General features: G+C 61.1%; 1 protein-coding gene across 3 annotated transcripts in view; it reads right to left on the bottom strand.

The window, feature by feature from the left end:
* The window catches only part of AHDC1 (AT-hook DNA binding motif containing 1), a 52,144-nt gene that overhangs the window by 10,638 nt on the left and 19,486 nt on the right, over positions 1-22,020 (bottom strand). The window contains exons 1-5 of one of the 3 annotated variants that reach the window (XM_045298747.1): positions 18,899-18,992; positions 10,725-10,902; positions 5,825-5,936; positions 5,672-5,709; positions 497-5,422 (exon numbers count right to left, since the gene is read on the bottom strand). In XM_045298747.1, the coding sequence (XP_045154682.1) occupies positions 540-5,348 (4,809 nt within the window). In that variant the 5' untranslated portion in view covers positions 5,349-5,422; positions 5,672-5,709; positions 5,825-5,936; positions 10,725-10,902; positions 18,899-18,992 and the 3' untranslated portion in view covers positions 497-539. Of the gene's footprint in view, positions 1-496; positions 5,426-5,671; positions 5,710-5,824; positions 5,937-10,724; positions 10,903-18,898; positions 18,993-22,020 lie in introns of those variants that run through there. The other 2 variants (XM_045298748.1, XM_013005396.2) reach the window with 2 other exon arrangements.

Here is a 22,020-nt window from a genome sequence, read left to right as displayed (position 1 = left end):
CTCACACAGGGGTACCTAAATGTCCTCCCCTGCAAAAGAGTTCACTCAGGTGTAACGCTGAGTGCTTTGGGGGCTCTGGGGGCCTCTCCCTATAGGACCTAGCACGGACAGGGAACTACACACTTGGGAGCCCGACTAGGTGGCCCTGTCTAGTGTGTGGTCCTCTGGTCATTTCCGTAATAAAATCCCTTGAAATGTCCAGGCCCTCTGCTCAATTCCTGCTCCAATTTTGTGTCCCATCAACCTCCTCCTCCCAATCTTCTCTTTCAGTCCTCAATTCCTCATCTCTCTACCTAGATACCTGCTCCAGTGTCAGATCCCATCTGCTTTCTCCGCCCCCCCCCTCCCCCCCGGCCCCTGCCCCATTTCTCTTTCAGTCCTACAATTCCTCATCTCTCCACCTCTTCCCTTTGCCCAAGTGCTAATGCTTCCACCCCTGGGTCCCCAGTGCCGCTTCCCAAGCCTCTACCCCCTGCACCCACATCCCCAGACTCACCCAGGAACAAAACCTCACGGTCCAGTCGGCACTTCAGTTGGCACTACAGGGAGGTGACGGTGAATGTATCCTCAGGATGAGGCTCCGCCATAGGCCCCAGGAAGCTGCTCTTGGGGCCCCCGCCCAGGCCGGGATGCGCCTGGGGTATAAAGCCTGGATACCTGTAGGCGGTGTCCTGCAGGGGCAGCAGCGAGTCCCTCGGCACAGGGGACAGGGTCAAGTCACTAAGGAGCGGGCAGCCATAGCCAGCGGTGGCTGCGGCGGGGCCACGGTGTGGGCCAGGTGGCCGGGCCATCTCCAGTGACTCCTTGTCAGCCTTGGGCGTGGCCGGTGGGCTGGCTAGGTGTGGGGCACTGAGGCACGCGGCCTCCGTCCTGCCCAAGAAGTCGGCCAGCAGCCCCGTGCCGGCCTTGCCCTCATAGGGTGGGCTGCGGGCAGCCGAGCCCGGTGGGTACCAATAGGCCGTGCCCTTGCAGCTAGGAGAGTCGTAGTGGGGCTGGCCCAGCGGCAGGTCCCGGCAGCTCAGGTGGGCCTGGGCTGCAGCCGCGTGGCCCAGGCTGGCCCCCTGCAGCCCGTGCTTGAGGGGCTCGCAGGCAGTCAGCTTCGTGGGAGGTGGCCGCAGCTCCTCCTTGAAGCCCAGTGTGGGGGAGCAGGTGGGCGAGTACGCCTTCTGCAGGCCGGTGTCAAACACCGTGGGTGGGTGGGCCAGTGGCGGGAAGTGCTTGCCGTCCAGTTCTGGGGCGCCCAGGCTGGGCGAGTCGCAGTGGAACCCTTGGCCAAAGGTGCCGTCGGAAGGCGTGGACGGGTTCATGGAGTAGGGTCCCATGAAGTCACAGGGGTCTCGTTCGCCCACGCCGAAGGCCCTCGACTGCGAAGGCAGTGGTGACATGCTGCTGTCCCCGCTGTAGTAGTCCAGGCCCAGGTCTGGGCTGTCCTGGAACAGCGGGTTGACAGGCTGGGGCTTGGGGATGAACTTGGCTTTGGCTGCCGCCCCGCCGCGCTCCTTCTTGGCCGAGCAGGCCCCACCGCCTCGCCCGCCCCTGGGCTGCCGGGGGCCGGTGCTCCGTTTGGATGGGTAGCCCGAGACAGCAGCCGAGGCGGACGATGGGAAGCCCAGGTGCGAGGCCTCGAACAGGTCCACCTTCTTCCGCCGACCTCGGCCCGGCTTGGAGCTGCTCTGGAAGAGGACGCTCTGGTTCCAGTTGTAGCCGGGGGCGGACGAGGCCTCGTTCCAGTCCATCATCAGCTTCTCCAGGCTGGACAGGCTCGACTGGCCCTCGCTGCTCGAGGCCTCGCTGTTGGCACGCCGGAAGCCCCCGCTGCTGACTGGCTGATTGAACTGGGTGCTGTCGGAGGACGACTCCGAAAAGGTCTCAGACGCAGCTGTCTGCTGCTTCACCTTCTGGGGCGTGTAGTTGGAGATGTCCAGGATGACGTTGGGCTCGCTGACGTGGCAGTCGAACCCAGGATTGTAGAGCTGACTGAAGGCCTCCGAGGCCCAGTCCAGGCCTCCGTAGCCCTGCCGGAAAGGCCACTGAGAAGCCCCCACAAACTGCCGACAGTTCTCGGGCGAGGGCTGGAAGGAGGAGGAGGAGGAGGAGGCGGCGGAGGCTGTGGTGCCCTTGGGCACCATGTAGCCACCAGGCGAGACAGTGCTGGCCCGGCTGTCACAGCGCAGCGGGGTAGGGGCTGAACCGAAGGGGGCCCCCTCGGAGCTGTTGAAGAAGGAGGCCTTGCTAGGTGGCAGGCAGGGGCCGCCGGTGGGTGGGGGGGCGTAGCCGGCACTGTGGGCGCTGCTGGGTGAGGCGGGAAGGCTGTTGCCGCTGCTGTAGGCGAAGCTGCAGTCTTTGCTGCTTGCGCAGTCCTGGCCCGAGAAGGGCTTAGCTGGGGTGAACACACTTTGACCAGCGCCATAGCCGCTGTACTGCGGGGCGTAGGTGTTGGTGGGCGGGTGGGCTGTGGGTGAGCGGGCCACTGCCGAGGGTGGGGGGACCAGCTTTGGGAAGGTCTCGGCTGCCCGGCAGTCAGAGGCGGCCGGGGTTATCCCATAGCTTGCTGCCCGTCCGGGCGGGAAGGTCTGGCGAGTGGGCAGAACCGACTGGAAGGAGGGGTCCGCACCGGACCCACTGCTGCCCACAGCCACGGGGCTGGCCTTGGCTCCTCGGCTGGTGAAGGTGGCCAGGCCACGCTGGGCAGGCAGGGCGCTGGTGGGGGCCCCTGCATAGGAGCCCGAGGCTTTCCGGGACTCAGGGCGAGAGGCCGAGAGGGCGAAGTCCAAGAGGTCAGAGGAGTCGTCTGAATCGAGCAGCGAGCGGAAGTAGCCGGTGAAGAGATTCTGGCGCTCCTGGCTGAGCCCCGCCTGGCCTGAGGGCGCCCCGGCGCCATAGTAGCTGCCCCGGCCGGATGCCCCACTCTCCAGTCCAGTGGAGGCAAAGGCCCGGGTCTCAGTCCCCTGGAACCCACAGTTTCGGCTAGCCTGCCCGCCAGGGTGCCCATGGTGTGGGGCCCAGCCACCACCCTTGTCCCCGGCCCACTCAGCGCCCACCTCCCCAAAGCCAGGGCCACTGGGCACCTGCTCCGGGAACAGAGTCCCGTTCTTCCGGGACCGCCTCTTGCGCTTGGGCTTCCCGGTTGCAGCATCCACCTCCCCACGGCCCCGCTTGCGAGGGTGCCCCAGCTCGGTGAGGCCGGCCACCCCGACCCCAGCAGGGGCCACGGCTACCACCTTCTTTTTCTTGCCGATGCCCTCAAAGAAGTCACTGAAGGAGCAGCGGGCTCCCTTGGCTGCATGGCCACCACCCCGGCCCCCAAACCCGCCTGCTTTGCCGCCCCGCCGACGGAAACCCTGCACGCGATGCAGGAAGTGGGAGATGCTCTGGGTGTCCGGTGCCTGGTGCACCGACTCGGGCTCGCTGGGTGTCCAGCAGCGGGGCGGGGAGCAGCGCCCAGCGCACTGGCTCTGGCGGTTCAGGAAGGCCAGCTTGGCGAGGACGTCCGAGTACTCGGCCTTGCTGTCGTTGGCGTCCGCGGCGTAGGATGGCTGGGGGGACGCCAGCTTCTGCTTCCGCCGCCGCCGCTTCTTCACCTCCGGCATGGCCATGGTGGCTGCCGTCACGCTGGCCGTCTCTGCTGCCACCACTGTAGGCTCCTTGGGCTTGGTGGGACCCAGCAGCAGGTTCTTGGGAGGGCGGCCCCGCTTCCGCTTGAGGATAATGGGCATCTCGCCGGGGGGGAAGACCACCACCACATTCCGCCCGTTGTTCTTCATCTTCAGCAGCGGGGTGGGCTCGGAGGACACGCGCAGGCCCAGCTCCTTGCCCTCCACGCTCAGGCTGCTGCTCAAGGAGGACACCTTGTACGTGGTCTTGTTCCGCCGGCCCAGCGACACAGGGATCTTGGCCATCTTCACCACCATCCGGCGTACGCCCCGGCACTTGTTCTTGCGTAGAGGGACCACTAGGGGCTGGGAAGATTCCTGCTCCAGCTCAGGGATCGGGCCTGGGCCTGGCAGGGCAGGGGGGGGTGGTGGCGGCGGTGGCGGCGGCGGCGGTGGTGGCAGCGGGGGCTCAGCCAGGGTGGCCACCAACCCCGTGGGCATAGGCAGGGGCAGCAGGCGGCCCTCAGGTCCAGCGTCTGCCTTGCGCCCCCGCCCGGCCTTTCTCCGGCGACACAGGATCTTTGGCCTATCGGTGCGCCGCAAGGCGTACTTGGGATGACCCTCTGGCCCAGGAGGGCCGTGGGGTGGGCATAAGTCCAGGTGCAAGGGCTCGGCCAAGGGGCAGGGCCCCAAGGGCTGCTGGGGCTCTAGGCGGCAGCCAGGGACGTCAAGCAACTTGGGCAGGGGGTCTAGTGCCTGGGGGTCAAGCAGCTGTGACTCAAGGGAGTCTGGCAGGCTGTCCAGGGCCTGCAGAGCCAGGCCCGGCAGTCCCAGGGGGTCAGCAAGAGGTTGGAGAGGTGGCAGCTCCAAAGCTTCCCCGAGCGGCTCTAGCGCCTGTGGGTCCAGGAAGCGGGGCTGGGGGTCCAGGAGCTGAGGCTCTGGCTCTGGCGAGGGCGGCTCAAGGGCCTGGGCCTCCAGCAGCTGGGCCTCAGGGCACGTCAGGGAGGCCAGCTCGCTCAAGATGTCGGCGTCGGCCAGTTCCGAGTAATCAGGGCCGTCAGGCTCAGACTCCGGAGGCAGACCCGTGGCCACGGCCGTGGCTCCAGGACTGTGGCCTTGGCCAGGCTGGGGACTGTCCCGAGGCTCAGGCTCAGGGTCGTAGAGTGGGTGGCTGGGCCTCTCAGACTTGGGGTGGGGGTTGGCCCGCTCCTCGGGGCTGCGGATGCTGTTGGCCAGGCTGGGTGAGGAGAAGAAGCTATACTGCAGGTCGCCGGGTGGCGGGGCGGGTGGGCGGCTGAGCCGGAGACCACCACAGTCCAGGTGCACGCCACTGTGCTGCAGGTCCTGGGAGAGCCGGGTCAGGTCCTTCATGATGTCGATCAGCTGCACCACTGGACGCAGGGTCTCCCGCCCGTTGTCCCAGCGGCGGCGGGAGCGGGAGCTGCTGCTGTCTCCGGCAGGCGTAGGGCAGCGGGCCTGTGAGACGGGGCGGGCCGCACGTGGGGGCAGCGGGTCGTCCCCCTTGGGAAGGACTGGTGGGCGCCGGGTGCTGGGGTCCCGGCGTGGGGGTGGGCGCGGGTTCTCAGAGAAGGTATGGGCGAAGGCCTTGTCAGGTGGGCTGGCAGGGGGCCGGGTGGGAAGCAAGGGCCGGGGGGTGGGGGGGCCGCCGGGGTAGTACTTGGGCTCCCGGAGGTAGTCAGGAGAGCTGCACACGGCACTGGAAGTCACCACCAGGCCCTGGGGCTTCACACGCATCCTGACCTTGTCCTCCGAGGGCCGCCGGGCGGGGCCGGGGCTGACATGAGGGTGCGAGAAGCCGGGACCAGGACCTGCTGGGCAGCATGGGCAGGAGGTCCCTCACTGAACACCCCAGTCCAGCAGCTTCCCACGTCCTCAAGGAGCCTCACCACACGCCAATCCCTCCTCAAGCCCTACTACCCTCTGTTGGCCTCCTCGCCTCACCAGCCCGTTCTAGGCCCAGAGCTATGCGCAAGACTCTCAGCAGGGCAGGGTCACCACCCAGACCAAAAGAGGTGCCCGGGCCCCTTCCAAGGGCTGCAGGAAAACCAGCTACTCACCCTCGGCTCTGCTGCCTGGGCTGTCACACTGGAGAGATCTATGGGCGACAAGACCAGTGAGAGTTCTGAAGAGCCCACCCACCAGACCAGGGGCCCGGGCTCCTCCTGGTCCCACCGTCCCTGAGCTCCCGTTAGTGAACACACCCATCTGACCTGAGAGAGAGGGGGTCCCCGGGCCTGGGGGTTCTGCCAGTTGCTGGCTGTCAGCTGGGGGTGCTGTGGAATAGCTTCGGCCTGGGCCCAGGTCTTGGGGTGTGGACAGCACCTGCAAAAGACCACCCCAGCTCAGGTTTAGTGAGCACCCACCTGCGCTGGAAGCGGTCCAGGCATCATTTCACTTAATTCTTCATATCAATCCTGGGAGGTAGGGACTATGAAAAACCCCATATTTCAGATGAAACTATGGAGGCTTAGCAAGGAAATCACGTCACTTAATCACACACGCACTCTCTATGGAGGGCTTACTTAGCAGAAAGCCTAAGCAGACACACTTCGGCCAGGAGCTCCTAAGTGACCAAGTTACTGGAAGAACTAAGGAGTGCAAGGTGCGTCTCCTGAGGTCAGAAGTCTAAGAGTCACAGCAGGGAGTCAGAGCAATACGAACTCCTGCTGCCACGGCCTGTGGATGATCTCATCTGACCTTACTGCAAACCTGAGGTCACAATGACCATGCCCTGTTTCCACTGGTGAGGAAAACATGCCCTGGAAGGTGGCAAGTGCCCCAGGGCAAGGGTTTCTCTCTCTCACTGCTGAATCTTCAAACACCCGGAACAGTCCGTGGCCCACAGGGGTGCTTCAAAACAGCAGGTGGATGGATGGATGGATGGATGGATAATGGACGATGGAAGGCAGGATGGGTGGATGGATGGGAGGAAGGATGTATCAGAACTGCTTTGTCCCATGAAGATGTCCTTCCAGACCAACAATGTGACCCCCAAAGGATGCTGATGGAGGGAGTGAGATAAGAACATGTGAAGAGAACCCTCCCCCTTTCTACTTTCATCAGAAAGGCTCTAAGTCCTCATCCCACCCCTTGGTTAGGCTCCTCCCACAGTCCTATTTCCCCTTCCTCGTACTTCTCACCACTGTAATCAGTGGCTTGTGTAACTGCCTTAGTGTTTCTCTCCAGGGTGTGGGCACTCAGGTACCAGGGACCATGCCTGCCTGTTTACCACTGTATCCCCCAGCCAGCCTCTGGCCCCTGGGCCATGGAGGCTCCAAAAGTTACTGACTAACTCCTGAGCTGATCAGAGCAGAGCTGGGGTTCAAACCCAGGCAAGTGTGAACCCAGGAGACCCTGGGCACTCAGCCTTGGCCTTACCCAGGTGCTGGATCTCAGGAAGACGGGAGGTGAATGAAGCCTGACCCTGAGGACACTGTAGACCCTAACCACTGCTGGGCTTGGCCCTGGCCTATACCTCACAGACACGTACGGCCATCCTGCCTCAGGTCATCACCCCACAGGAAGACTTTGGGGCAGCACAACGTGGAAGGGGGCATTCCTCCATTCCCTTTAAGTGGGCAGCAGTTTGCAATCTACCAAGCACCGTCACACAGATGATCCAAGAGGCCTGGCTTGTCACCCTACAGGATAGAGGGAAGTGGCTCAGGGCAGTGGTGTAACAGAGCGGTTCAGAGGCAGGGTTCCTCCTCATTCTACCCTAGCTCCAAAGCCTCCTTCCGCTCCCGGCTCCTGCAGCTCTCCACCAGTGACTCCTGAAACCGTTCCTCCTAGAGCTGTGGTCTAATTTAAGGCTGGGAGGAACCTTAAAACCATCTAACCCACTGGCTTCCAAACCCAGGGCCTGGGTAGGGGGAGGGTGTAACATTCCAGATACCCAGGCCCCAGTCCAGGGCAGTCTGACTCATCCATTTGGGAATCTGTATTTTTAGTTGGCTCCCCAAGTGGGGACACTGGCACAGAGCTACCTTATGCCCCTCCCATTTTACAGATGAGAAAACTGAGACTGGGAGAGGGAGAAAGTCTTTGCCCAAGGCCGCAGAATGGCACAGGAGAGGCTCCTGGGCTGCTCATTCAGGCGAGGAGGCCCTCTGCCCACCGTCCCTCCCCTGGCTTCAGAGCCTGGCCTCAGCTGCTCCTCACTCACTTAGATTCTGCTCTCCCCCAGGCCTGTTGGGGACCCTGGTCAGTCCCCACCCTGAGGTCGTGCTCTGGGGTGTTCAGAAGGCCACTCCTGCCCTTGCAGGAAGCTCAAAAGGAGGGTTGAGCTCAGGCTCTGGAATCTCCCAGGCTGATATCTAACAGGTTGGTGGACCACAAACCCTCTTGGAGATGCCCTTCAGAAGCTACCCCCCACCTCATTGAGTGTGTGTGTGTGTATGTGTGTGCTCGTGTCTCATGAAGCCTCCCTACTATGTGACATGCCACTTGAGCAAGCCTGAGGGTGTGATCCCAGCAGAAAGGGAAAACTTCCTCTCCAGTGGGTGCCTCGGCTCCACCCACCCATGAAGACCTTTGGGCATGTCCTCTGGCCAGACCTCCTGACTGTCTGTCTACTGTTCTCGCTTTCAGCCTCGGGGATCCGAGAGAGCAGCTGGCTCCCCTCCCCGCCACAGCCCAGCCGCTGTGCTCTTGGCCCCTCTCTGGTCTGTGAGGGAAGTCAAAAGGGCCCTTCTGTCTGTCTGTCTGCTTCTGGGTCAGTGTGTCTAAACCTGCCCGTGGGGACACCAGCTGGCTGGCAGGGGGCTGGGGGCCCCAACCTGCTGTGCACAGTGCCGGGAAGCGCCAGCCCACATCCTTGAGTCCCCAGCCCCACCCTCCCCACTATGGCCCACCCCTTTCCCAGCCACCCCCCTCCCCCACCCACAGCCTCCCCAGGGGAGCTGGGCTGCCAGCCCCAGCTCTCACTTCCGGCCTCATGACCCTCTCTCCAGGCTGCATACTCACCCCCCCCCACCCCCATTTCCCTCCCAGCCTGGAGCGAAGTCCCAGGGATGTCCTCAAATGGAAAACAGGGCATCAAAGGATCCCTGGCTGCAGCTGCCAGAGCACTCCCAGCACGTCCCCTCCTCAGATCTCGCCCCCTACCGCCCCTCGCCCCCCAGGGATGGCTCATCACCAATCTTCGCTCCTGCCGCCCTCACCCACCAGCCTGACTCCAGGTCAGTGTTTTAAAATGGTGGAAATGACCGTGGCAGCTGCCCTTTACTTGGCTCTTAAATAGAGGCACAGAGAGGTTAAGTTATGCCTTAAGGACAAACAGCCATGAATCTAGGTTTGTGGGCCTCCTCTAAACCAAACTGCCTTGTTGTCCAGGAAGTCCAACCTCACCTATGCAGCCCACCCCAACTGTCCCAGCCCAGAATTTCCGTTTTCTTGACTTCCAGTTTACTCCCTTCCCAGTGGCTGGCCACCCCTCCAACTGTGGCCATTCCGATGCGGTATCCTCCCTCGCCACTAGGTGTCCCCTTGGAGCCATCAATGCCCCCAAGGGGAGCAAGCCCCGCCCCACCCCAGTAGCTATCAGGCCCCCCCACCCCAGCACAGCACACCCCATCCTACCCTACCCCTGGCCACACAGAGCTCCTTTGTGCAGCCCTTGCCCACCCCCTTCCTGCCCGGAGCAGGGCACCTGGCAAGCAGGTCTGCCCCAGCCCCACCTCCTGCCAGCCCCCTGCCCTGGGTGCCAGGTGTGCGGGTGCCGCCAGCTCTGGCTGGACCCGAGGGTCACCCTGCCGGGTGGCCCTCCCTTCCTCCCTCCAAGGTCACCCAGGGACTGCTTCCCGTCCTGCTCCACCCCCACCCCTCCTGCCCTTGGCCCTTCCAGACTCTTGTCCTCTTTCCTTCTGTCTCCGGGAGGACTCCCTCCTCCAGCCCCACCAAGCCCTTCCCTGGGCCAGCCATTCGCCCCGCCCACCTCCTTCCCCTGAGAGCTCTCGGTTCCGCACCCCTCCTAGCCCAGGTCGGAAGAACTCCTCCTCTTGGAAAGTTGCTGTTGGAAAGGAAGTGACTTCAGCGATTTGGCCACAGGCTGGGCACTGCTGAGCCGACCCCCCCCACACACACACACACACAAAGCACACACTGAGCTGCGTGCACACGCCACCCCCAGGGTGCAACAGGCCCCTGAACATACCCTGCCCCGGTGTACACGTGGATCCCTGTGTACACCATCCCCATGGGCTCAGATTCTTGTCTGCAACCAGCTTGCTGGGCCCTGGCTCAGTGCTACACCACCCCCTGCTGTTGTGGGGTATACCACATGCCAGTAGTCACAGGCCTGCCCAGTGCACACCTTGGATCTGCACACTGACCAACCACCTCAATGTGTCTCACACACGCAGTTCTTGGGCATTTCCCAGGTCTATCCCCATAGATAACACTTGTGTACACAACCCTGTGTACCTATCGAAGTACCTGCTTGCACATGAGACTTCCTGTACATTTATTGTCTGGTGTGTACACTGACACACACACACTGACACACACAGGCCCTTCCCCACCCTTATAGCCTGGGAGGCTCCACCCTGAGACCTCAGGCCCCAGGAATGCTCCTTTGGAAGTTGGGTGGGGTCCCCAGGCAGGCCAGGCTCCAGGGAGCTTCCTGGAGCCTGGAGGCTTCATGTGTCAGGCACGGGAGTTGCCTCTGCAGGGCAAGGCTGCCCCACCTGGCCTCTGCAGCTCTGGAGCTTGGGTGGGCTCACAGGGCCTGGCAGTGCCCTGCCCAGTCCCGAGTGCAGCCCTGCAGACCTACCGGAACTGGCCTCCCAGCTCTCTGCTTCTAGACGCCAGGAGAGAGGGCCCTGGGGGAGCAGTGCACGCAGCAGGTTCTCTAGTTTCTCCCCAAGTTCTGGTCACTGTCATAGAGTCCCCACTTCCCAGCCCTCGCTGGCCACCAGGACACAGGGATGAGCATGCAGGCTATGGAGGGGCAGGAGCCTCCATGGCTGCCCAGGGGTGTCACTTCCCCTTGCAAGTGAGTAGGGAGTGTGCTTCAGTTCTTTTGGCCTAAGCTGGGGTGGGGAAGTCCCTGCTGCAAATGGGAAGCAGGTCTCCTGATAGAGCTCCGAGGTACCCTCCCCATACAGTTACCTGAGCAGACTGTGCAGACAGGCCCCGCTCAGCAGGAAGGGCCTGTCTCCTCCAGCGTCTCTGGGGCGGTTGGCGCAGCGGGCGGGGTGCTGCCCCGCACCCGGGGCCCTCTGCACACACTCAGCTGGGGGTGCTCCAAGGTCCAGGCCACTGGATAGGCAGGCAGGCAAGCTCCCATCTGTGGAAGCAAACACAGCATCCCAGGCATGAGCCAAGACACAGAATGAGTCAACCTCTCTGCTTCTCAGTTTTCTCATCCCTACATGGGGAGAATAAGAGCGACTGCACCGTGCTGCGAGGCATGCTCCGGGGAGGCCTCCACGCAAAGAGCTGCCTGACAACACGCAGGTGTGAGCTGCTGTGACAGCGGAGTGATGGAGAATGCACATCCCACGAGGGGCGTGGAGGCAGCTGGCGGCTGCCCTTCTCCTTCAGCAACGAGCAGGCTGTCTCCTCTTTTGTGAGCGCCATGGTCCTCCTTGCCACCCCCTTCTTCCTGCCCATGTGCCTGCCTCTCTGAGGTCTGCACCAGAGCCCCGAGTGTGTGTGGGGAGATCTGGGAACCAGGTCCCATAGACTGCTTCTAGGTCCTGGTTGCCTGGAGTGTGGGTGCGGGGGAGCCTGCCTACACACGTGCATGTCCGTGAGGGTTGAGCTGTGTGCAAATACATACACCTATCTGGGGGCTCCTGGGTCTGGTAGGTATCTGTGTAGTTTTGTATGTCTATGGATGCATGTCTATGTGTGTGTGTAAGAGTGACTGATATACGTGGGAGAGTGTGTTTGCTCAGTGTGGCCTCTGTGGTTAGCAGTGTGTGTATACACTTGGGCTTAGCATGTATGCCCTGGTGCGCCTGACCATGGCCAGGGTCCGAGTGTGACTGTGGGGGCACACTGCCCGGCTCCCGACTCTCTGGATGTGTTTGGTGGAGGGGGAAGATGTGGCTGATCCTCTGCTGTCCCTGCAGGTTTCCAATCTCAGGCCTGTAACTGCAGGCCCTGGTGTCACTGTGAATCAGTGTTGCCCCCTCCTTCCTCTGGGCTCTCAGGGTCATGGTGGGACTGGTCGCCGTGTCCCTGTAGGTCTGTTTCCTCTCGGGTCAGGATGTGCTTTGTGTCCAGGCATGCATGCATGTGCATGACCTTATCATGGCATGGAGGCACACCACTGTGCGCTCCTGTGTGCCAGTGGGTCCCTGGGCTATGTCACTGTGTGCCAGTGCCCTGCTACTGGTGTGGCACCTTTGTGTAGCTGGTCAGGGCACGTGTGTGTGCCTGCAAGAGTGTGAGACCCTTTGTGCGACACTGAGTGCCTGTGTCACTGTGTGTATGCCTACTCCCCTCCTCCTCCTCCTATCTCCTGCTCACGGCTCTCTCTCTCTCTCTCTCTCTCTCTTTCTCTCTCTCTGTAGGAGCCAGACAACTCCCCAAGCCTGGATTAGGGACAATTTATCCACAGGCAGAGAAGGAGAATTCCAACCTGCCAGAGCCTCCCTCCTGATCCGGCCCCCCTTCCCGTGGTTGGGTGGGCACGGAAATGCAGTCAGGCAGCTCCCAAGCCCTCGAGGACACCCGCCCCCTGCAGCTCCCTGGAGGCCTAGGAGGATAGAAAAGATGGAAATCTGGGTGGCCCCGGAGCCCTCCAATGGGGGCAATGGGATGCCCCCCCGCACCCCCACCCGTCCAGGCTCCGTAGTCCAGCACATCTTGGCCCTATTCTCCTACATGTGGTGGGCGAAGTCTGCATGGGGTCTACTTGGCCCCAGGGGCTGGGGAGGGGGGCTAAGGAGCAAAGCTCCCTCCAACCTCCTGAAACTGTAAATGGCTGGTAACTTGCAACTGTGCCCACACAGGCGGGGTGGGGTGGGGGGGGACAGGAGGGACAGTAGGGGTGGGGGGCGCTGGGACTATGGCTCCCTTCACGGTGCTCCAGGCACACACAGCGGAATCACATGGTTTCCATTAGCTGCTCTGGCCTCCTTGTTCAGGGGGTGTTGGCTGGGGGAGATTTGTTCTGGTTGCAGACACCAGCCGAGACCACACAAGAGAGAGAGAGGAAAAGACGAGAGAGAGAGAGAGAGAGAGAGAGAGAGAGAGAGAGAGAGAGAGAGAGAGCCGGCTAGCCAGAGACGAGAGGAAAAGACAGAGGGGAAAGCAATGAGGATACACAGGGCAACACAGACAGAGAGACATAAGAAACAAGCACACCCTAACACCGGAGTCCATAGACAGCCAGGGAGCCATGGTCAGAGACGGTGGGTGAGATGGGGACTGGAGGCAGAGAGAGGGGTATCTGTGGGGCCCCGGTGCCAGTCTGAAGGAAAGGACCTGGCAGAGGTGCAGACACAAGAGGAGAACCAGGGGCCACACAGTTCAGGGAGCAGGGGAGACGGGCTGCAAATGGAGGGAGGCGGGGGCACCGGCGGGAGGCTAGTGGGCCACAGGGCAGGCTGGAGGTGAGAGCCTGGCGTGGGCAGCAGACTGGCCAGGAGGGGCATGGGTGGGTACACTGGGCACCGACAGCAGTGATGGTGGTGTGTAGGCATGGGGAATGGACGTGACTCCTAGACTTGGTTGGGCGGGGGGTGGTCAGTGCGCCCAGAGCCTCCCGCCTCCTGACCCCCAAGCTTCAGAGAGATAACAGGCCCGAATAGTGCTGACTTGCGGTTCAGAAATCCAATATCCTCCCCGGCACACTAATCGACTACCTGAGCTCCCGGCCCGCGCCAAGCTGCCCCGATTAATCCTGCGGCTCCACAGCCTTAATTAGTTTAACAGTTTCAGGGGCAGAGGAGGCAGGGAACAGGGTCCCCCACACCTGCAGGGATGCTGGCCCCCATGTGAACCGGGCCTGGGGCCCACCTCCCCAAGCTCCACAGACTCCTTTCCACGCCATCTGAGAAACTCTGGGTCCCTTCTGCTGTCATCTGGGTTGGAAGGCAGATGATGGGGGCAGGATTTCGCCCACCCACACTGCTACCTGTGCTCAGGGCCACTGGCCAGCAGCCCTTTGGGAAGCCCACAGTACAGGGCCTCACCCTGTTTCCTCAGGGTGAGGGAGAAGCTCCCAAGACAATGAGATAATCAAACATGTCATCCCCACAAGAGTATGAGATGGGCACATGGTGGTGGTGGCAACACACACACACACACTCTCTCTCTCTCTCTCTCTCTCCCAACAGTCAGGCAGCTGGGCGTACAAGGCAGTAACAAGCCTTCTACCCTCTGAACAGGATGAGTTAAACACTTAACTGCCCCCCAAGGCAGGAGATGGGCAGATGACACCCCCAGACAGCAGGAGACAAGGACAGAGGACACCACCCCTCACTACGATGTAGCCAGCATGCAGATGGACACCCCCAAACCTACTCCCTACGCTCGAGACACACAAGAGAATCCATCAGGCACCCGACCATCACTCACAATGTGAGACAGGTGTCCCCCTCCAGATGCGAACAAGGTACCATTCCACCCCCACTCCATTGTACAAAGCTGGGGTACACCTTCCCCTTCCTCATGAGCCCTCCCTCATGAGCCCTCCCTCCAGACTGTAGGATGGGTACACAACACATCACTTCCCTGACTGCTTGGGACAGGTGACAGCCCACTCCCACTCCCACCCCCAGCCCTTCCCCCTCCATCGCTGTCGCCAGCCTGGGTGGTGCTATCCTCTGCCTGCAGAGACGTCACAGCTCACAGGGCATGAATGTCACCCCGACACTGCCAGCACCGGGCACAGCCGCACGTTGCCCCAGTGACAAACACTACTGGCCCCAGGAGGAGGTGGAGATACACAGGGCTCTAGGCGTGACCTTGGTCCCTGGACACCAGGCAGGGAGGCGCTGTGGCCTCGGGGCCTCCTGGGTTGCCCAGTGGCCCGGTGTGTGGGAGAGGAGTACTGGGAAGGAAGCCACCTGGGCACACAGACAGCCTGAAAATGCCACCACCCCATGTCCCCAGCCCATCCAGTTTCTTATTCACTGAGGGGACAGGCTGGGTGGGGCTAGGAGGGCTGTCTCTGAAGCCTGCGGGGCTGCTGCTGTAAGGCTATTTGGAGATCCACAGTGTGTGTAGGAGAGGAGTGGGGGGGTCCGCCCCCCCCCAAAAGTACCCAAGACTGAAGAGGGGGTGGAACGATGGCTTTAGGTCCCTATTGCTGCCAGGGAGGCCCCTTGCCTTACAAAACCCCCCTCTCCAAACTTCAGGCCACAGAGTAGGGGACAAGGAGGCCAAAGTCCCGGGGCATGACTCACTCAGGGAACAGGCCCAGCCGGCTGGCCAGAGGGTGGTGAGGGAGGAAGAGAGCCAAGAGGCCTGGGTTCAAGTTTGAGCTCCTCCCAGGCCCAGCTGGGTGCCCGTGAAGCAGAAGTACAGCCTTGCTGGCTTTGGGGATGGGACTGTGGTCGGGGAAATGCCAGAGTCAAATGGAGCTGGAGGCCTGAACTCAGTGCCATGGGGCCCACGGGACGGAGGACACAGGGGGTCCAACCTTCAGCTCCAGTGCTTCCTCACAGAGAACTTCACCTTCCTCTACCTCACTGTCTCCACCTGCAACGTGGCCAGGACCACGCCAGCGGTGAGACAGTGTGCCGTACAGTGGGTAGGTGCTCAGAAAATGGGAGCTTCCAATCGACCAAAAGGGCAGGTTCGTATCAGCCGAGTCCCAGCTTCCGCCTCCTGGCTTTCCACTTGCACTTGTCCCTCACCCCTTTCTCTCTGGATTTTGAGGGTCTGATAGGCACAGAGCTGTTTCACTGTCTTGCAAAGAGACGGAGGAATCAGTAAGACTTTGTTACCCATATACCCCTTTGCCCTAGATCCTACTTGGCGCTTATAATCACCTGGCACTTGGAGAAATAAGAGATCTGGGATATCAAAAGTGCGCCGGGTCCTCGCCGATTGGAGCCCAGAGAGGGCCTGGCCTAACCTGAGGTCACACAGCACAACAGCAGTAGGGCCCAGAGCCCTGGCCAAGGAAAGCAATCAAGCAGAATCCCCCTAGCCTCTGGGGGTGGCTGGAGCTGGGGGGCTCTGGGGTACTGAGCAAAACGTGGCGACAGATGGCCTGCCGAGGCAGCGGCGATCTGGGCGGCTGGCAGGCATGCTTGCTCCCGCGCAGGGAAGCGGCTAATTTTAGCTGAGGCCTCGATGCCAGCTTTGTTCCCCCCACCCATCCACTGAGGGGGCCCAGCATGCCTTGCGAGCAACCGCCTACCCCAGGCACCCCTGCCTGGCCCCTTGGTGAGGAGTAGTGCCCAGACCCCAAGGGCCTAGAGAGGTCTGCCTGACCAAGCCTCACCACACCCAGGGGCAAGGGCTAGGCCTCGGAGGTCTAGCTCCCCCACCCAGGGACAGTTTCCCCATGACTCCAGCTCATTCCCTGAAGAAGGGTGGTGGGGCGGAGGGCCGAGGCCGCTGTCCAGATGGGGCGGGAGGGCTGGACAGCCAGCAGGGGCTGCCAGTCTTGGGGGGAGGCGGGGCAGTATCCTCCACCCAACACTTAAGGGGACAGAACCCATTCCCACCCTGCCTAGGACATCGGCTTCCCGCACCCCCACCCAGCGTCCCTGCCCCACCACTGGCCATGTTGGTGAGCATCCCTCTCTCTTCCCCTTGCTTGTCCCTCGCAATCCTGACATTGCTCCAGGATCTTACGGTACCTTCTGGAAGGCAGACAGAGCAAAGGCAGTGCCCCTCGGAGGCAACTGCAGCACAACGGCAGGCAGTCCTTGCTGTGGCAGGAAGGGGACACAGCCGTGTGCTGCTGGCCGAGGCAGGCTCTTCTCTGAGCCCTTCTAGGTAGGGGGCTTCTTGGGCTGGCTCTGCCCCCAACTGGGCGGTGGATGAATGATGTCCACCCTCTGAATCCTTAGGAAGGGTGGCATGGCACTGAGATTTCTTATTGCCCCACTCTGTGTTGGCTCTTTACATTTAGCTGCCCCCAGGCTAACTCCAGATACCCATGAGGCTGCCAGGGCCTCTGGGGAATGACCAAGTTGGAGATAGAGGACGAAGACTTAGAAGGTCCAACCCTGAACCCCACCTAGGCCTGGAGGGGAGGAAGGAGAGAGAAGAGAAAGTATCAGAGGGAAGGAGAAACCAAGGCAGAGAATCCGATCTGGGGAGAGAAAGAGAACGGAAGGAGATGAGGTGAGAGAAACGAGGCAGAATCAGGCTGAGGGGGAGAGAGAGAAGGCAAGGAGGGAGACACACAGACTCTCAAGAAGAGGGACAGAAGGAGGAAGAAAACAAAGAGACAGTCAAGACAAAGACAGAGAGACACAGAGAAACACACACACACACACACACACACACACACACACACAGGGCAGGCACAGAGAACCAGCGACCCAGGGAGCTGGAGACAGACAGAGGGAGTGACACACCCAGAGACCAACAGAGACAGTCGCAGAGGGTGAGACACTCAAAGATAATGGGGGCGGAAAGAAGGGGGAGACGCTAAGTGATAGAGTGTGGGGGGAACAGCAGGAGTAGGCAGAGGCGAGGAGGGAGGGGGCAGGAGGGGGGGATGTCATCTCCAGAGCTGAGGGGGACAGAGGACAGAAATGGAATGTGGGTCTGGGCATGAGGCTCACAGATGCAGCGGCTCCAGTTTCAGCTGGGGCAGTTGGCGGCTCTGGTGGGGGGGAACCAGGAGTAGAGCTGGTGAGGGAGGGGGCCTGTTGCCATGGTGGCGGGCACTGCAGGGGCACAGTCTGCTGGCACTCAAGAGCTCTGGGCATGGTAGGGGGCTGACTGAGGGGGAAAGAGGGGGGCAATGAAGAGGCCTCACCCCTGCCCACAGGACTCTACCAAGAAGCAGAAAGTTTCCAGCGAGTGGGTGAGAAGACAGGGGAGTGGGGGGCAGAGGAGGGCACTAGGCCCTGCTCTACCCCAGGGAAGCTGCAGGGGTGGGGGTGCACCACTCTCCAAGTTGCCTGTGGGCACCTTAGGTTTTTATCCATGCCTCAGGCTGGCCCCAGGGACCCTCCTTGCTCTGTCCCCTCGAGTCTAGCTGAAGATCCTGCATGCTGCTGCTGCTGCTTGCAGGGGAGCAGCAAGATTGTGAATTCAGGATCTGTAATCCTAACGCAGAGCCCAGGCCTACCGGGCTCCAGTTGCCAAGGCGACGGCGGGTCAGAGGGCAGTGCGGGGCGCCCGCTCCTCCAAGTCAGAATCCCAATTGTTAAAGCCCAAGAATAAACAGCTGAAGCAGTCGTGGGGGGGCCGGGAGGGGGGTTGAGGTCTGCATTGGCTCAGTGTGGTGTTGTCAAGCGAGATGTCACTAATTGTCTGAAGGAACGGGCTGAGGCAGCTCTTAACTGCTTCTGTGCCACCGAGACACCTTGGCTGCCTGGCCCATTCCCCGGGCCTCCCAGCATTCCACTGGGTCCCAAGCTTTGGGGGTGGGGTGGGGGAGGGAGAAGAGTACTGGCCCAGCATAATATCTGCCTTGCTGCACTGAATCCCTACACACTTTGGCTCCCAACATTTCTCTTGGCCCAACTTGAGACCTCCTACCCACAAACTAAATCCTTGTCCCTAGAACCAGACTCTCCCAATCACTGGGTCCATGCAACTGCTGGTAGCCCTTTGGTCTCAAAAACCCTCCCAGCTCTCCCCAACGTCTCCTCTTCCCTTTCCTGGAATCCAGGGGCTCTAGTAGGAGACGCATGGATTTGGAGCAGGGGACCGATTCTGCTGGGGTGAGGAGGGAAGGCCTATAGCATCCCTCTGCTAGTCCCCATTCTAGTCACACACCAGAGTCAGCAGGTGAAGGGAGCCAGGAGCCTTGGGCTTTAGCTCTGATTGTTCCACTGACTTGTGTGACTTTGGGCAAGGTATGTTCCCACCCTGGGCCTCTGTGTGCTCGTCCTAAATGCTTGGTGGTGCCAAGTCTGCGCCAGTCCTCGTCCCTCAGGGCCTCCCAAATGAAGGAGGTAGAAAGCAACCACAGGGCTGTTAGGTGAGAGGCTCTGAAAACGCACCCAAGCAGTGTAGGGTCCGAAGTAATACTGGCATTGGGGCTGTTAGGGAGGAACCACTAAAAGGGGCAGGTCATCAGAAAGAGATTCGGTGGGAGGGGGGTGGGTGACAGTTTGGGGAAGATTTGCAGAAGATAGTACTTGGCATGATTTGGACCAAGAATAAGAAGGTGGAGAGGCAGTCTTCACCTTCAGGGAGGCCGGCGGTGAAGACTACGGCTCTTCTCAGGTTCAGCCTCTCCGCGAGCAGGAAGGGCGAAGCCTTCAGCGGTCTCCCCGCCTCCTGGGCGGGCCCAGCAGCCTCCTCCACCCACTGCGCGTCCGGGACACTTGGGCGCGGTGCCTGAGAGGGGGCGGGCCGTTCATGGGCAGGGCTCCCGGAGATTGGTAGCACCTGGGGTGATGTCACAAGGGGCGGGGGCTTCGGGAACGCCAGCTGTCCTAGACCCCTGACCAAAGCCTGCCGCGTCGGGGTGGGAGCAGAGTGAGGAGGAGGGGGGGCTACCTAGTCTGCCATCCAGGTCCACAGGTGGGGGCCCGTAGCGGGAGCGGTCAGGGCGCTGTCCGTGGGCGGGGAGCGGAGACAGGGGATCCCCCCGAGAAGGTTCAGTCCAGAGCCGGGTCTGGATGGGTACAAAAGGCAACTTGTTCTTTCTGGAGATGACTGCGCCTTCTCAAACATACCTACAGGCGTGCGCCAGGGGCAGCTACACCCACACACGGGCGCACAAAGCCTGCTGGGGTGGAAAGTGGGGGCTCTAGGCTGCCTGAGAACCCTGCCTGATCTATCCTTGGCCACATACGCAACACCATTCACCCCCTCCCCAGTCCCTTGGCTGTCCCACGCTGTCTCAGGCCCGAGAAACACAGACCAGGCCACGTTCTCCCACCCATAGCTTACTGATTCCTTGAGCGCCACAGAATGAGGTGGGTCAGTTACTTGGCAGATGTTTGACACACAGTAAGGCTCAAGAAGGTGAAGTTGTCACTGTGCCCTTACTCTGCGCCAATCCTCAAAATTACCTCGGATGGTGAGTTCCCTCGGTCCTATTTTGTAGGTGGGAAAATAGAGGCTTGCCTACAGTAAAGAAAAGAATTTGAACCCTGATCAAGTTTGACTCCAGCGGCTACGTTCTTCCACATAGGATCACCTCTACCTCCCATCACACCGAATTTACACCCACATCATCACAACCACAGGCAGCAAAGCCATCTCCTGGCTGGGGTGGAGTTTCCCACCCCAAACACATCTCACTGTCACTGTGGGAGATCAGACTGCTCTCACTAACTGGGCAGAGCCACCCATTGGCCGTGTGTAGGGAAAGCCTCCCACCTCTAAAGCATCTTCCATCCCTGATGTTGGCTGTCAGAGTCATTAACAATGGGACAGAGAGAGAGAAAGCAGGCTACCTCTAACCTTTCCAGCAGACGCACCTCCACCTCCCGACCCCAGGATGACAAAGCACTGCCACACTGCTGGAAGTCTGCCTGACCCCAAGGACCGGAGCCCTCCCCCAACCCCTGCTGAGAACAAGTTGAAACAAACCCTTTCCTAGGAAAGTCAAAGCACCTTTCCTGGGGAGGCAGCTCTGTGATCCCCAGAGCCTGGCTGGGAGAAGGATCGGGTTACTCTCTCCCCAGCTGTGCCTGGACTCCTTGGGGCTGACCTTTCACCTCATCCAGGCCAGGACCCAAAGGGGGCTGGAGTCAGCCCTTACCTTCTGTTTAACCCTCTGCATTCCTCATCCTTCGATTTCTGGGCTCTTGCCCAGGGCCTTGAAGGTCCCATGAAGTCCAGCCAGGCATGCCAAGTTTTCCCAGCTCTCCCATCCTAGGGTCTGGTTTCCCAGAGGACTTTACAGAAGGTTCCTCCCTGCCCCCTGCCCAGCCCTGCTGGGATCAGATACCTCCGCCCAGGCAGCTGAAAATGACCTGGGCTATTTTTGCTCTGGGATCACGTTGCAGACTCCCCCTTGAGCTGGCAAGTTCCCACGCCCCTCTAGACCACTGCCCCCCACCCGTCATCCCTCCATCCATAGCCACTGGCTAACCAGACTGGAGGGTTTCTGGAGACCACTGGCTCAAGTCCTGCAGATGAGGGCACCGAGGCCTTGAGGAGTCAGGTCCAGAGCTGGGCAGAGAACCAGGCTCTGTGGGGCCCGCCCAGGTCTCGCTCTACTGTCTCACACAGCCTCCTCTGCACCCTAGATCTCAGAGCCTCTGACCCAGCCAAAAACCCAGCCAACTTCCCCCAAGCACCAGAAAGTCACACTGGCGGCTACCCACAAGTCCCTGTGCTTCTCTGCATGTCAGGAACTGTCTCTGCCACACTCTTCTTTGTTTAGAATTGAGACCAGGTATGTACCTGTGCCACAGAAATGTGGACCACGAGGAAGGTTTTGAGGGGAATACAAGCAGGGAGACTGAGGCACAGGTATACTCAGGCTCAATACTTTCATGTTCCCAGCAGTCTCTAGCCCCAGCCTCTGGGTCCCCAGCCTCTTCTCTATAAGCCCAACCCCCTCCAGGCCCCAACCCCTCCACCCTAAGCCCTAGTCCTCAGGGGCAGGAATGTGACTGTTCAGGTCTGGGCTGACCACATGAGTGGCTATAAGGCAACAGACCCCTATGTTCCCACCCACTCCTCAGCCTGGGGGGAGCAGCACATACCAAGGGGAAGGGGCCCTTCTTTAACCCTTCACAGCCTGCCTTTCAGGGAGGGAGTCATCAGTTCCCCGTGGTCACTCCCATAGGAGGGTTGCCAGGTGCGGGGCATGTGGGTGGCACCTCCTTAGGAGGTGGGGAAAAGGGAGGCCTGCCCAGCTAGTCCCCCATGAAGAAAGATTACCCATCACCACCCCAAATGTTTAGCTTCGTTTCCCTTGACATTTGGAAAAACAGTTCATAGGCTGGGAGAGTAGTGGGGAGGGGCGGGGGGCAGAGGAGAGGAGTCATCATGACCCCAACCTCAGGAGCCTCTAGTCTGATGGGAGAAACACAACCCTGCCCTGGGGAGTGTGATGGGGGCGACCAGGCCCCAAGGCTGGGACAAAGAGCAGAGAGCAGAGAGGCATGGAGCTGCTACTGCACAAATGGGCGGGCACCAGGGCAGCAGCAGTGGGAACCAGGTGGGGTCACGGCGGCAGGGCAGGCTTCCCGGAGGTCCCTAGGCCCACATCCCTCCCCACCAGGCTCTGGAATCTAGGGGGTCAGAGTGGAGGGACAGCCCCACCCCCTGCTCCCCTCAGCCTCAGGAATTCCAGGGGGGGCTGCTTCGGCCTCAGTCCAAGCAGGCTCCCACTGGACCGGGA

The sequence above is a fragment of the Echinops telfairi genome, unplaced genomic scaffold (genome assembly GCF_000313985.2).
Source record: "Echinops telfairi isolate 266 unplaced genomic scaffold, ASM31398v2 ScPeMD7_7457;HRSCAF=8495, whole genome shotgun sequence".
Lineage (NCBI taxonomy): Eukaryota > Metazoa > Chordata > Mammalia > Afrosoricida > Tenrecidae > Echinops > Echinops telfairi.
This window is presented reverse-complemented; position numbering and strand designations above follow the sequence as displayed.